Genomic DNA, 15,274 nt, shown 5'->3' with positions numbered 1-15,274 from the left:
GACAAGGGTACGGCTCTCTACTAAGTCTCTCCATGCAGTGTGTTAGGCACATTCCTGTGATACAGGCTTCTACTGTCTCAGGGGGATACCAAAGGTCTTAGAGGGTTTATTGAGTTTCCCAAGATTATGTGGTAGGTGAGGGACGAGGAGTCATCAAAATCGTCTCTTCAGAATGTGATTTTTAGCCACTGCTGTGGAGGAGGTTAAGTTCATTGGCCTCAGGAGTGGAAGGATAAGAATCCAAATAGTTGTTCATATTTTTTTGCTCATCTTGCTGATAGAAATAGCCGAGTGAAAATTTAATTGTGGGGGTTTCTCTTTTTATTTCTTTAGTAACACAGCTGGAAAGTGCAAAGATCTTAAGACTCAATGAAATGGCGGGGGGTTACCATGTGTCTTGAACCTTAGCATGTACCAGGCATGCAGTGTGTTATTCAACTCCTACACTTCTATGAAATACACCCTGGTTTCTTCACCTACAATTAGAGTCAAATGAAGCTCAGAGATACTAAAAACCATTACCAAAAGTCTCTGAGGAGACAAGTGTCAGAATGGAAGTTTGAGCTTCTGTTTGCATAGCTAGAGCGGACTTTTCCTCAACTACGTCATACTGCAGCTTGCAGTCATGTGACAGCTATCTTGAAACGCGTCTTCACAGTGTACTTAACATTTTGAAGGTCCTATAAAGCCTCTTACTTTCACACTTGGAAATTAGAGTGACAACATCTTTTTTGTCCAGTTCTGAGAACTAACTGAGAAAAGACTTTAAAAATCCCATTTTAATCTAAAACGAACAAACAAGAACAAAAAACCTGACTGTGTGCCGCATTATGTAAATTCAATTCACAATCCCACACCCGTAACTTTTCCACATCTGGGGTGCCATTTTGACAAGTTAGGTTTTCCATTGTTGTGAAAAGACACATGGCCAAGAGGACTCTTACAAGGGTTGACATTTAATTGGGTATAGCTTATAGGTCCAGAGGCTCAGTCCATTATCATCATACCAGGAAAGCAGAGTCTAGGCAGCATGAAGCTGGAGAAGGAGCTAGCTGAGAGCTCTACAGTTTTATCCAAAGGAAGCCAGGAGCAGGCTGGCTCCCACATGGTTAGGAGGGTCTCATTGCCCACCCCTACAGTGACACACTTTCTCCAACATGGCCACGTCTACTCCAAAAAAGCCACACCTCCTAATAGTGCCACTCCTTGGACCAAGCATATTCAAACCACCACAACACATTCAAAGAACCCAGGTCTGTTTAACTCTTGTGTGACTCCCTGGATGAATCTGGCTTCACTCAGGTGTGGGCCCAGCTCAGGAAAAGACTGTACTCCTGACTGGGCTTCTAGAATCTTCTCTGGACAGAGGGAGGGCAGATCAAAGTAACAGTGGGGTCTCTCTTGATTATTCAAATCATCAGTGCTTTAAAAAGAATCTCGAGAGCCATTAAATATTCATGAAGGCATCCTTCCTGGCAGCTTCTCCATTGTAGGTAATTACAGAGGGTTTAAAATATCTGACTCTGCTTGGAAGCACACAAAGCTCTGTCAGCTGCAAGCAGACAGCTGATTTGTAATTTAATTAACATCCTGGCTTGTACTGTTCTCTGTGGCAAAAAGCAGGCAAGTATTTCCTTTTAGACGTGAGTTTGTCTGAAAAAAATTCAAACGAAGTGCCTGGAAGAGTGGTTCATCTCTCACACCAGTGCTCTTGCTTATATCCGGTTCCAAATCTGATAAAAATTCTTCTTTCAAGTGTTCACTGAGCTAGCTGCATGGCTGTCTGTGGGTTATTTTCCTAAAAGGTGTTATCACTTTGCAAAGGAGAGAGAGAGAGAGAGAGAGAGAGAGAGAGAGAGAGAGAGAGAGAGAGAGAGAGAGATCAGCAGCTTTAACCTACTTACTTTTTTTTAGGTCTTTGAATAATAGATATGAGGACAGACTGGGCCAGACAACTCATTCACCATTTAGTGAGGACCCACTTCGTATCAGGCACCCCAGTCAGAGTTGAACAAAACAATTAGGGGCCTTGTTCCTGCAGAAGTGTCAGTCCATGGGCAAGCAAACATCAAGAAAATAATCCCAGAAATGTAGGAGGCAAGTACAGTGGGGGATTTATACTCAGGGTAGAAACAGTAAAAATTATGCAATATCTGTCTCACCCTGTCTCTTCCCATATTCCTTCTATCTCATCACATCTGAGAAGAAAGAGAGAGAACCCTGGTCAAGTCAAACTACCATTTAAGAATTTATTTTAAATTAATGAAGTGAACATACAAACAGGAATCGTTCAGCTGCGCTGTTCACTCCTCGGAGAAGTCTTCATCTTCTCTTTCTTTTGTTTCTTGTTGTCTGCCTCTATCTTCTACGCCCACCCCACCCCCACCTCCACCCCTTTGCCTTACCCACTTGTTTGTTCCTGAAATGCAGCAGATGCAGGGCATGGATGGACATGGGTCACAGGTCACAAGTCAACTGAGGAAAATAGGAAGGAGCTGGAAAAGTGCCAGCTCTACACTCACGGACCTCAAATAAGTAAAATGGCTACAGTGTTAACTTAACAGGGGAGTTGCGGAATTCTGGCAGACCTGCTTGGAGAGGAAATGAAAGCCCATCCTTTTCCTTAGCTCATTTCTTAAGCCTGCTTCCTTCTTCCACTCGGCTATTTTCTGTGTTCTGAGTTGAATTCATATATTTCCTAGGAATCATCACTTCCTTTGCAGATTTGTTATTTATTTCATATTCTCACTGACTCTACACTTCTCCTGAAATAGGTTTTTCCTGCTTGCGAAATAACTTCTTATTCAAAGAAGTTTTCTCTCGGCAAAGTCCTTCAGTCAACTGACTACGTAGTGTAGTGGGTAAACATTATGGGAGATAAAAGTAAAAATTTGCTTTTCAGCCCTTTGCAGGGCTTAAGTGACAGAAGGAAATGAAATTTAACACAGAGAATACTGGTTTTCCATACAATTAACAGAAGCAACTTGAGCAATTCCTACATATCAGGATGGTGTAAACAGCATTATTCTTAATCTTAAACCTGTGTCACAGCATAGCTTTAAGGCTTAAATAGCAAACCTCTTTCCTATTCTTTGCAATGCATTTTCTGGTTGCATCTTCTAGATGTAAGGTATTGTGGTAGCACCAAGAACTTAGAAGCACACACACATCTTCTGGTTTTCCTTAGCCTTTGATTTATATCATCTGCCCCTTTTATCTTCCTCCCCATCTCCCTCTACTTCTATCTCCATATTCCTCTTTTTTCTCTCTTTCTCTCTGTCTTGTGCCAACCCCTGCTGCAAGCGGGAAAGGGAGTAGAGTACTTTTTGTTCAACAAAAGATAAGCAGATTTTTATTTATGAGAGCTTGGCAGATTTCCAAATTCTGGATCAACTGTGATCTGCTCTGCCAGCACAGCACAGCGCCACCTTTTGAACTGCCAGAGAACTTCCTGTGCTGGGCCAAGCCTGTTTATGCTCCTCTGAATTCTGGGCACTTCCATAATTTTCTGACTCACACAGTAAGGTCTAATGTTCTATGCAGACCCTAGTAAGATAAATTTTAATCCTTTCACATGAGAGGCAGTAGTAGCTTAAAAAAAAGATAAAGATATTTGCATGTGTGTTCTGTTTCATGGGTTTTTTGATTAGATAGACTGGAACATTGATCCAACAATTTAAAATCATTTCTATTAAACTCACAGATATGGGTCTCTCACTTTGTGTTATGTAGGCACTGATATGTCCAACACATAAATGTGTTTCCCTCAGATTTCCAGACCATCATGAACTGTTAATACATGGGAAAGCAATTATAGTATAACTGTTGTTCATTGGTTAGAGTCAGTGCAGAATGTTATGGGACGTACAAGAAGATACAAGGAAGATACCTTGAAATTTCTAATAGTCACAGAAATGCTTCCAAGGAGGTACGTATAAAAAGCTTATTTGTTGGAATCCAGTGTTGAAGAAAGTTTTAAGCTTAAAAACAGGGAGGAGTCCTGAAGACAAAGACAAAATGCTCCAAATAAAATTGAAGAAGATGGGGCTGGAGAGATGGCTCAGAGGTTAAGAGCACTGACTGTTCTTCCAGAGGTTCTGAGTTCAATTCCCAGTAACCACATGGTGGTTCACAACCATCTTTTTTTTTTTTTTTGTTCTTTTTTTCGGAGCTGGGGATCGAACCCAGGGCCTTGCGCTTCCTAGGCAAACGTTCTACCACTGAGCTAAATCCCCAACCACAACCATCTTAATAGGATCCAATGCTCTCTCCTGATGTGTCTGAAGACAGCAACGGTGTACTCATAGGTAAAAATAAATAAATAAATCTTTAAAAACATTGAAGAAGATGGCAGAAGAGAGTGTGCCATAGAACTTCCGGATAGGAACACTGTTCCTGCCTCTATTCTCATTAAAGATAAAGGAAGGAATGTTTGGTGACAAAGGGTAAGGGTTATTGCTTGTTTTGTTGATTTGTTTTCAAGCAGATTGTTCTCTAAGAGGTCACCCTGAAGCAAGGAGCTAAGAGGAGTAAGGCACAGATTTCAAATCAGAGCCCATTTCCAATAGCCTCTCTTCTTTGCCACCAGCACCACAAACCCCTCAAAGGAGCCCACAGTGGCATTAGCAACTAGCCAAGCATGTGCAGAATCAAAGATGATGACTAAAATGACTCCGAATATCCTATAAAGCTGTGACCCCAACAGAATTGCCCAATCTCCCTTGCTAGGTGACCACTTTGCGAAGATGTTTTCCACATCAGTTTCTTCATATCAGAGTTAGTTTTTCAGATAACTTCTAGGTACATAAGGGAGAGGAGCTTCTCATCAGCCAAGGTATATCTTACAAAGATGTGAACAGGCATGAACTTTGAAAAGATATATCTATGGTGTGGGGAGGGGGACAGGGTCATATTTTATAAGTCACCAAGAAAACATGGTTCCTTTCCTTTCTTGTAATGAATTTCTGCTACACGTGTGTTTCCTTTTCTCCCTCATGTCCAGGTCACTGTACAATTCAGACTGACCTTGCATTTGTACTTTTGAATGCCTTTGTGCTTTAGACAGAGTATTCATTCTACTTGTATATCCTTTGAGATCCCATTTTAAGCTGGGAAGCTTCAGGCAAAGGTGATCCTGTTCCACTTTGCTTCCATAGAATTTGATTCTATATGTGGCCATCATCACTGTGTGTAGTGGTTAACTGTCTGTGTTATAGTCTTATATCATTCTTGACTGTAAAACTGTGCTGAGCAAACAGTGATTGTCCTTAAACCTGGTTTTATAACGCTTTATAACGGAAGAAATTACATCTAGCAGGTATTTCTGTAGCTCAACAAGCTACAACCTACCAATTCCCTCCATTTCTTCAAAAGAAATGTACAACTCCATGCAGTAAACACTTGTTCAACATACGTGATAGGTACTTGTCTAAGGAGCTTGAGATATTAACACAGATTGGTAGAAAAATTGGAAACATACATTATGCCATAACTGTTAACTTTGCAAGCTCTGAAAACAATTTTAAGAAAAAAAAGTTATATACAACTATTACATAATCAGGCAACTCTAAGACCATGTGAGACAGTCCTCTACAGTACAGCATGGGGCTTTGTGACAGGGTCTTACTATGCTATATAGCCCTCTCACCAAGAGTCTGGGCTTGCGTCAAACCTACAATTCTCTTGTTTCAACCTCCCCAGTCCTGTCATTCGAGGTATGCCCTCACCATTTCTGGATATACTACATACTCTTTAAAATGGTCAAGAAAATAAAACACATATTTATATTTATGTTTATATTTATATGAATATGTGAATATGTTATATTTTATATAGATTGCTAAAGCTAAAAGAATCTTTAAGTCTATTTATGTCATTGCTGTAGTTCATAATCACTTCAGTGAGAGTGGAGAAAGAAAATTCAGAAGTGCCTGAGGTTTGGCTCACGCAGTGGTGCTGATAGCAGCTCATGGCAGAAAGAAACTTGAACTCTGTAGGCAAAGGGAAATATGACATTTGTCTTCTCCTGGTGAAAACCTAACTGATTAAGATAAATCTGAAATGTTAACCTATACTTCTGTGGGAGACTGCCTTCTTATGTTATTCACAGCATTAAAAAAATAGAATCATGATATTTGCCATTTTGCAGAAATGTTCAAACCTCATCCCATCGTGTATTCTCAGCGATATTTTTCTATCAGGCTCCCAACTGAATGACTAGAGTTGACTTCATCTCCTTATGGGGTTAAGCAATGGACTATAGGTAGTAGAAATATGATCATGTTGGAATTATTATCTGGACTGGGTCCCATATTTAATCCCCTTATAGTTGGTGACTTTGAAAAGTTATCTTACCCTCCACAAACCTTAGTTTTGTCACAGGAAAATGTAATATCACAGCGGAGTGACTGTAGTGGGAACAGGATGCGGAAGTCCTTTATCAAGTGCTTCTGTGGCATTATAGAATTTTTTTGACTTTGAGATTGATACTGCATTGTCCATTGCATAGTCTCCCTAGAAATGCATGTGTTGATAATCAGCTTCTAAGAATGGATGACTAAGTGAATTACTAATCTTGGGGTACTTTTAGTTGTTGTCAAATTATGAGTCTCACTGAAAACTGATATCCAAGACAACGTATTTTTCATCTCAAAAATAGGTGAAAGTATCTTCAGAAGAAGACAGTTTTATTGACCAGGTGTGCTGGCAGAAGAGAGGCACTGGGAACAGATTTGATGTAGAGTAAAATGTGGGAATGCACTTCTGACAGTATTGGATCCTGATCCCAATGCCCTTGTGTAATACATAGAACGCAGAGACCAAGCAAGACCCTCAGAACAGGGGATTAGCTGGGAGGCAGAATGGTCTCCTTCTCTTTCCCTACATGGCCAACCACTTTGAAAAAAGGTGCTTGCTTCCCCAGAAAGATAGCCCTGGAAGGAAAAGACCAGGAAGATCAAGGGATAGGGTGTTAAGCCTTGGGGGCACAGACCATGGCTGAAGATGGAAAACTCCCATGAAGGAGTGGGTTTCCTCAATCGTTTCCTGAGATTTTCTCTCCCTGTCAGCATCCTGGGATTTGCATGGAAATCTTTAACAATGGCCTTCATCAGTGTGTTCTCTCCCTGTTATGTGAATACAGAGAACTGGTTCATCAGAAGGGAGAGGAAACCAGAGAGAAGGAAGCGGGACCTCTTACCCTCTAGATCCACCAAAGCAGACTCTGCCTTCATCTTTGAAGTTCTTTTAGAATTATTTTCATTCCTAGAAATTACAATATTTTGTCCTAGAATGCAACAAACCCAAATCAGTGTTCTTTGCTGGGGTTGAACTAAAGTCAGAACAATTATCTTCCCTTTCAAGCTTATAAAAATATCGTGGGTGGGAATTTTTCTTCATTATCAGGGGAAATTTAAACTTTTGACGGATCCTGCAAGGAAAATTAAGTGTATAAATCAGATATGTCAGAGTTCTAACATATTGCTCGATACTTTTTTTCTCCACCATGACTGAAGTGTATTAGCACCTATGAAACTACTCTGGTTATTTGCATTATAAAACAAGATCCTCCGTGTGTGTGTGTGTGTGTGTGTGTGTGTGTGTGTGTGCACGCGCGTGCATGTGTACGCATAATGTGTTACCAGTTTTTCTTTGTCTCAGAAGAACAGAATATTGTCATGACAAAAAAAAAAAGAAAAAACCTGTTCAGCATTGGCCAATATTGATAAAGTTTTACTTGTACTTGACCTTGTTTGTAGTGACCACTGAAAGAGTTTTCAGCCAAATAGGTGGCAATGCCAACAATAGTCATACAGTATGTCCTGCGAAGTTCAAACTATTGGAACCCTTTCCTAACACTGATACATCCTTTCCCTCTTTTCTTTTCTGCCAGAAGTATCGATACCAAGATGAGGACGGTCCACATGATCATTCCTTACCTCGGCTAACTCATGAAGTAAGAGGTCCAGAACTGGTGCATGTGTCGGAAAAGAACCTCTCTCAAATAGAAAATGTCCACGGATATGTCTTACAGTCTCACATTTCTCCTCTGAAGGTCGGTTGGATTAAGTTTTACACTTTATAACTACTAACTGTTGTTGGTCTTGATTGCTAAAGGCATTCGTGTGGGCCTGATTAAATGAGGCTTTGAAAATCGCAATTGTAGCCACTGGCTGTAAAGATGATGTCTGTGGTTTGGAGGCCAACCTGGTATTTCTGGGAAATATTTTTATTACCATTGTTTGAATGTCTGGAAAATTCTTTTAGTTGTTGAAAAAGGGCAGATCAACAATTTGAGAGTGAAAACTTGACAGGAAAATCAAACTTTATTAAGGGAAGAATAAACCCGCAGTGGCAAACCATGGCTTGCTCAAATGCTCTCCTTCTATCAGCGTGCCTGGTCTCAGATGAGACAAAGAAAGTAAAGCTATCCTAACCACACCTAATGATTGTCCTGCTGTCTAAACTACAATGGAAAATGTGTGAGCTGGCGCCTTGATACCTTGGTTTAATTCTAGGGGACATGTTTCCATGGGAGTCTTTCTGTTTGGTATCTCGCTTTCACCAACACTTTCTTCTGCCTTTTAAAATTTAATTATATGCAATTTGTGATCACTGGTGTTTTGATAAGGGACAATTCAATAAGAATGAGACTTTTATGTACTCTTTGTTTGCTACTGACCTAATCTACTGACCTAATGCTACTCAATGTTGTGCTTTTTGATAAAAGGCTTTTAAGCACTCATTAATTTTTAAAAGAAGTCATGCTGATTAAAACTTCGGTTACTACCAAGGTTTGTTTTATTATCCAGATCACTACCTTCCTTAGCATTTTCATGTGTCCTTACCAAAATTATATATATATATATATATATATATATATATATATATATATATGCACACTAGATGGACTATGGTGCACTAGACCAGTGGTTCTCAATCTGTGAGTCATGACCCCCACCTTTTCCCATGGAAGATCAAGCAATCCTTTTACAGGGTTTGCCTAAGACCACCAGAAAACACGGGTTTTTACATTATGACTCTAGCAGTAGCAAAAGCACCTTTGTAAATTAGCAATAAAAATAAATTTTATGGTTGGGAGTTAACACAATATGAGGGACTGTCTTAAAGTGTGCTAGCCTTAAAGGTTGAGAACTACTGTTTCAGTGGATGTGCAGATTTCTGAGTGAGAAAAAGTTCTTGATTGCAAGCATGAGAACCTAGATTCAAACCTCCAGAACCAAGATAAAAGGTAAACACACAGCACACGGTAATTATGGTTCCCTTATTGGGAAATGAGAGGCAGAGACCAGAGAATCCCTAGAAGCCTGGGGTCCAATGAGTTGAGTAGAAGGAAAGGATTGACATCTCCAGGTTGTCCCAAATATATTATTGACTACACGCACTCATGTTTACACACACTAACACACACACACACACACACACACACACACACATGCATGCAGGCATGCATGCACACATGCACACATGCACACAGGCACGCACACAGGCACACATACACATGCATGCATATACGAGCACAGCAAATACTTTATTTTCTAACTATTTTTGGAAGTATATAACTACAGAACTTTTCCTCTTCCTTTTCCTTCCTCAACCCTCTCCCATATGCCCATTGGTCTCCATTCATGCATCTTCTTGTGCTTACTTTATATACTATCTTTTTTATGTATGCAATTTCAGAAAATATGAAAGAACAACTAAACTATGTTTGACAGAGTTCCGAGCTCTAGAGCATAGTTTCAAAACAGTTGTGACTGTACAGTAGTGAAATGAAAGCTATGCCGGTTACTGTAGAAAAGAGTGAACACAGTAATAATATCTGCGGATCCTTAAATTGTGTCGTTGTCTTCAGCACGTACATTATGGATAAGGAAAAGACGCAATTCATTTATGCTGTTTGGGTGATTTTCATCTTCTTCTCTTACACCACTCAACCCTTCAATTGAAAAATCTCTATTAGAGTTTGAAAAAAAACTTAAAAGATTGCTTTTTCTAAAAGTTAATCCTGTGTGTGTGTGCGTGCATGTGTGTTGTTTGATCTATAGCTATTTTTCTATTGATCTTTTGTTATTTTCCTTACAAATTCCTTTCAGAATAACTATCCTTATTTTCAGTTATTTATTTCTAAATTTTAGTTGTTATTGCTCTATTGTAATAGGTATAGTGTGTAGGATGTGTGTGTGTGTGTGTGTGTGTGTGTGTGTGTGTGTGTGTGTGTGTGTGTAGGTCAGAGTCAGTTCTTTCCTTTCAACATTAACTGGACTCTAAGGATCAAACTCAGGTCACCAGGCTTGCATAGCCAGCACTTTTAACACTGAGCTGTGTTACCAGCCCAAGTACAATAGGTTAATTTTAGGTTTCCTATTTGATTCGTTTACCTTATAACTTATTAAGTATTCGGTTGTACTTTTATTAATTTATGATTGTCCCATAGTGATGCTTTCTACTGAAGTTACCACATGGCAGATTTTAAAGACTCTCTGTAAGAATAGTAAACTTCCCATAGGAAATGCTAAGGATAGAAATATTTTTTCCCTCTTGGCACTGTGGGTTCAGGATGAGATTCTCCAAGATATTTTGAAAAGGACAAATCAGTTCACCCAGGACCCATTCTGAGACCGTGAAGTAGCTCCTGTGAATGAGGACTGGTTTCCTTGAGCATCTTACAAATTTACTAAACAGGACATGCTTTCAGAAGACTTGGGAAGACAAGAATGTGACTGTTTCCTCTGGCAGCAGTGACAGTGCATATGCACACCTTTAAAGACAGACAGCCCTGTGTATGGGGTCCACCATTGTCATAGTATGGGTGCCATGCTTGATTCTGACCACTGACGTAAGCTAATGAAGATAGTTGCGAGTAAGTCATGAAGGGCTCACCTATTAGTACCTATTAGTATGAGTAGGCCCAGTATAGCCAGGCACATCAGGTCTTAGCCCACACATCTCCAACGGTGTAGGGCATGGTTTCCTCATCAAGGTGGTGAGCTGTGTTATCACAGGGGTAGTGTTTGGAAAATCTGCCACGATTAAACACCTAGTGTTGTTTTCACACAAAGGAAACCTAAAACTGGGAAAATGCTAAGCAGGTACAGATTCTCAATTAGAACCGACATGTTTTCAACCTTGTCGCCTCCCTTGATCTGTCTAGTGTTCTTGGATAAAACACTATAAAGAGGCCGATAAAGGAGGCCTCAATCAGAGAATGACCCCAGAAACCTCCTGAGAAAGCCAGGCAGATCTCTAGTATTAGTCAGGAACTTGCATACATACAGCATGTCAAAAACAGAGTCCGAGATGGCCAGAGAACAGTTTCAATGCCACACTGAGCAGGCTCTGACGCAGCTGATTAATCTCAGTATTTCGGGTTTGATATCATCTCTCCCCTTCTCCTATCACCTCATGCTTTAGTCTTAAGATTCTTGTCTTTGGAGCGCACCGGCTGCCTGGGTGATACACGAGCTCTCTTTGCTCGTTTTCATTAAAGGGCATCGGCCTGTGTGAAGCATGAGGTTGGGGAGAGATGTGCAATTTAGCAGGGAATTTAAGGAGATTTGTTTTCCTTGCCACAAGATGGGGACACTTTCTCTTCAGTTAGGACCGAGAATGCTCCATGAAAGAAACCAGCTGATAGCCACAATAAAAAAATGTGGGTTTATTTTTAATGGTCTATAACAAATCATGAGTTTTCTTTTTAGCTTCTATCTGTTCGTTAAGTATAACCTAGGGTCAGTTGTATGAATTAGTTATGGCGAGGCAAAGAATATGGATTTAAATGTGCGTGAGCACTTTCTTGGGAAGTTGAATTATAGTTACTTGTCGTTAGTCTTAATCTGCAAAACTCAGATCCTTCTATCTTAAATACAGTCTCACCTCAGGCGCCAGGATTCTAATTAATTAAGCAAGGATTAATTTCTGTTCCGTTCTCCATTGCCCAATGTTCACTGATAGAGAATTTCATTGCTCTAATCTCATGATTTCTCCTGTATCGATGTATCTGAAATCTAATGTGTCAACATTTCTGAAGTCTGGCCTTGTCCTAATGTCTGTGGTGTCTTGTAATTAAAATCTGATGGCATTTTCTAGGGTACATTAAAATTTCTAATAGTCATCTGGGAATCAGCAGTCATTGACTATGAAAATTAAAGCTATCTTTTACAAATTGGATGGAAAATGTCTTAGTTAGACAACCAATATAGTCCTTCTAGTTTGTATTGAGACCGGAATGAAGAGAAACTTTAATAGAATGTGGGGTTAGTGAGTTTGGAGAGAGAGCTAATCCCTTGGATAACAAGACACTGGTTGAACACATGGGAAAACACTGGAAAACTTGTGGACAGTGGAGACGGGGCATTTTAGAGGACAATCTCAATCTGAAGGAAGGTGACATAAATAAGTAGAGGCAGATTAACCTCCACATCCTTCTTCCTTTTTTATTTTTTTCTAAAGTGGCTGGGGCTTGCTCTTGGAGATCCAGAAGGTGAGGGTACTGTGAGACCTTCTCTCTGCAAAGCCTCCCTCTCAGTTGTGACTCTGACCATTGTGCATCACAGCCTATCACAGAGTCCATGTCTCTAGCACAGTTGTCATTTGGAAATGGTCTTCATTTCGTTATTCTAAGCATGTTTTGCTGGCTAATGTAAAATTTCATCCTATGTAGAAGTCATCTTCAGTAAGCATGTGACCCGCTTTGTACTGTCCTACAGTTTTGTTTTCTGGATTTTGTTGGTTGTTGTTTGCATGGTTGTTTTACTTCCCTCTGTCTCACCTCCAGCATCTGCGGTAAAACTAGACTAGCATCTTCACAGGTCCGCTTGCTGGGATCTCAGCCGTGGTGTGTGGGAAATAAAGATATGCATGCATGCTTCAACACATCTGGAGGGTGAAATGTGTTAATTTGGCATAAAATCTCCCAGAGCGTCTTTGCTTCTTTGGTTGTTGTTTGCTTGTTTTTATTTTGTTTTTAAAGAAGATTCAGAAAGTAGTCGAGGGAAATTTATTTATTTATTTATTTATTTATTTATTTATTTATTTTTAGTATACAGACCAGAAAAGGGGCAGTATATCACATTATAGATGAGTATGAGCCACCATGTCGTTGCTGGGAATTGAACTCAGGACCTCTGGGAGAGCAGCCAGTGCTCCTAACCTCTAATCCATCTCTCTAGGCCTCTCCCAGAGCTTTTAATATAATATGCAATGTAGTATCTGAGCTGGGGATATAGCTAGAGAAACATGTTTCCTAGATACATGTATTCATGGGAGTTTTCTTCTGGATTAAATCATGTCTTTGTTAGGCTGATATGCCCTGAGAAAAGCCATAATAGACACAAAAGGCTGCTTAGCACAAACAATAGGTATAAAACTGGGTATAAAGTATGGTAAAGAGCTTCATTCTGGTCCTGGAATCAAAAGTAGCCAGATTCAAATACCAAGTTTTTTACTTCCTAGTTTATGTGAGCATACTCTAACTATAACTTTGATAAGGCTCAGTTTCTTTATATGTAAAAAAATATTGTATGTGCTCATATATTTTTTGATATTTAAGAAAAGCAAATTAATGTGAACTTCTTTACAAAAAAGAAATAAAGAAAGGAAGAATTAATTATTGCTATTGATGCCTTATTATTTATTGAATTGTATGAATTTATAGATAGAAATAACCTAGGCTAGAAATTTGGGGCAAATTCGGGGAACTTTACCTTTGTGTTGCAGCACCTGTGCCCAGGTGTCTCCGGCTTTGTTATGTTCATTGCAAATTTACTGTGGCTATATGAACCTCCACTGGGATTTAGATCAAACAAATACACACTGGAGTCCCAATCTGTCATTTTCTGTCTGTGTAATTTTGGGGAAAATGATCAGCATTTCTGAGATGCCATCAATTTATGTATTAAAAATATTTTGTTTGTGTTAATTGATTCATTCTATTAATCATCTTTGACTTCGTCCCATATACTGTTTTCTATGTTATACCTTGAGTTATAAAGTACTTGGTCTTCAGGTTTCTTACATGCTATACTTTAAACACATGGGTATATAGATTGGTATATATTATATGTGTGTGTGTGTGTGTGTGTGTGTGTGTGTGTGTTATGCAGTAAAATATCAAAGAAGAGGTAAATCCTCCAGAGACCTTGAACTAACCATTTTGATTTTTAGCCCCTGTGGCTGGATAGGAAGTGAATGTGATCAGGTAATGATCTGGAGAGGGGATTCATAGAAGCTAAGGAGAAGAGGTCAGAGTTGCCCTTAACTCCAATACTCCTGTCAATCAAGGATTCTGGGAACTGGAGGGACTTCCTTGAATAGGGAAGAGAGGGAAGACAAATTGCAGAGAGCTGTGTGAGTGCAAGGCATGTGACAGAGCAAGGCAGATGGGTGGCAAGAGCAAAGAATGACCTCTGGCGGAGACTGGACTTCACCTTGTAAGTAATAAGGGATGACTGCAAAATTTATAATGGAGAATGACATAGCCCTACTTGCAAATTACACAATTATTCATGTGGTATTGAAGAAAAACTGGAAAAGAGTGAGATCAGAATCAAGGGCATCTCATAGAAGGCAAGGTGATGAGCTCGGAGGTAGAGTGGAGCCACCGAGCATGGAAATCACGAATTTTACAGTTTGTTTAGAAAATATATGATGTCTCATATACAGGGCTCTGAGACATATGAAATCATGAAGGTAGAAGAAAGACGGAGATTAAATAATGCTTTCATTTTGACTAATTGAGTAAAGACATAAATGGAATGAATTAAAATTGTTCCCCCTATTAAATTCATTAATAGAGCATTTGTCTAGCACATGTTAAGTCTCAGATATGATTCCTGCCTTCTCCTTCCCCAAAACAAAGAGGAAGAAGATGAAGAGTCTAATAGAGAATTAAAACCAGTGCGAGCTGTGAATATGAGTAGGGTTGCTCAGAAAGAGGAGGGATACAGAACACTAAGATTCGGGATCCACTCTCAGCACCCAGGACTTTGTGGAGAAAGAATTTACAGAGATAAGGAAGTAGCAAGTCCCATCACAGTGATTGGCTGGGAGTGATATTTCCAGTTTTAACTGAGGTTAGGTAATTCTCATCAAAGGGAGCCATGTCCTCTGTGTATAAGAATATAACCTTCCGCCAAAGATTGTGTTGGTCAAGCAGTAGTGGCTTCATAAGTAACATGGTACAAAATCAATACTTTGACCACAGGGGGAAAATTCTGAAAACAACGAAAACTGCACATGACCCCAGAAGTCACGA

The 15,274-nt window shown here is 39.6% G+C and overlaps 1 protein-coding gene across 1 annotated transcript in view; it reads left to right on the top strand.

The window, feature by feature from the left end:
- Dlg2 (discs large MAGUK scaffold protein 2) overlaps window positions 1-15,274 on the top strand; it is a 1,821,467-nt gene that overhangs the window by 827,165 nt on the left and 979,028 nt on the right. Inside the window, 1 exon segment of the mRNA XM_032895287.1 lies at window positions 7,892-8,053. Within this exon segment, the coding sequence (XP_032751178.1) occupies window positions 7,892-8,053 (162 nt within the window).

Source organism: Rattus rattus, chromosome 2 (genome assembly GCF_011064425.1).
Source record: "Rattus rattus isolate New Zealand chromosome 2, Rrattus_CSIRO_v1, whole genome shotgun sequence".
NCBI classification, from domain to species: Eukaryota; Metazoa; Chordata; class Mammalia; order Rodentia; family Muridae; genus Rattus; species Rattus rattus.
Note: the sequence above shows the minus strand (reverse complement) of the source record. Positions and strands in the feature narration are given on the sequence as shown.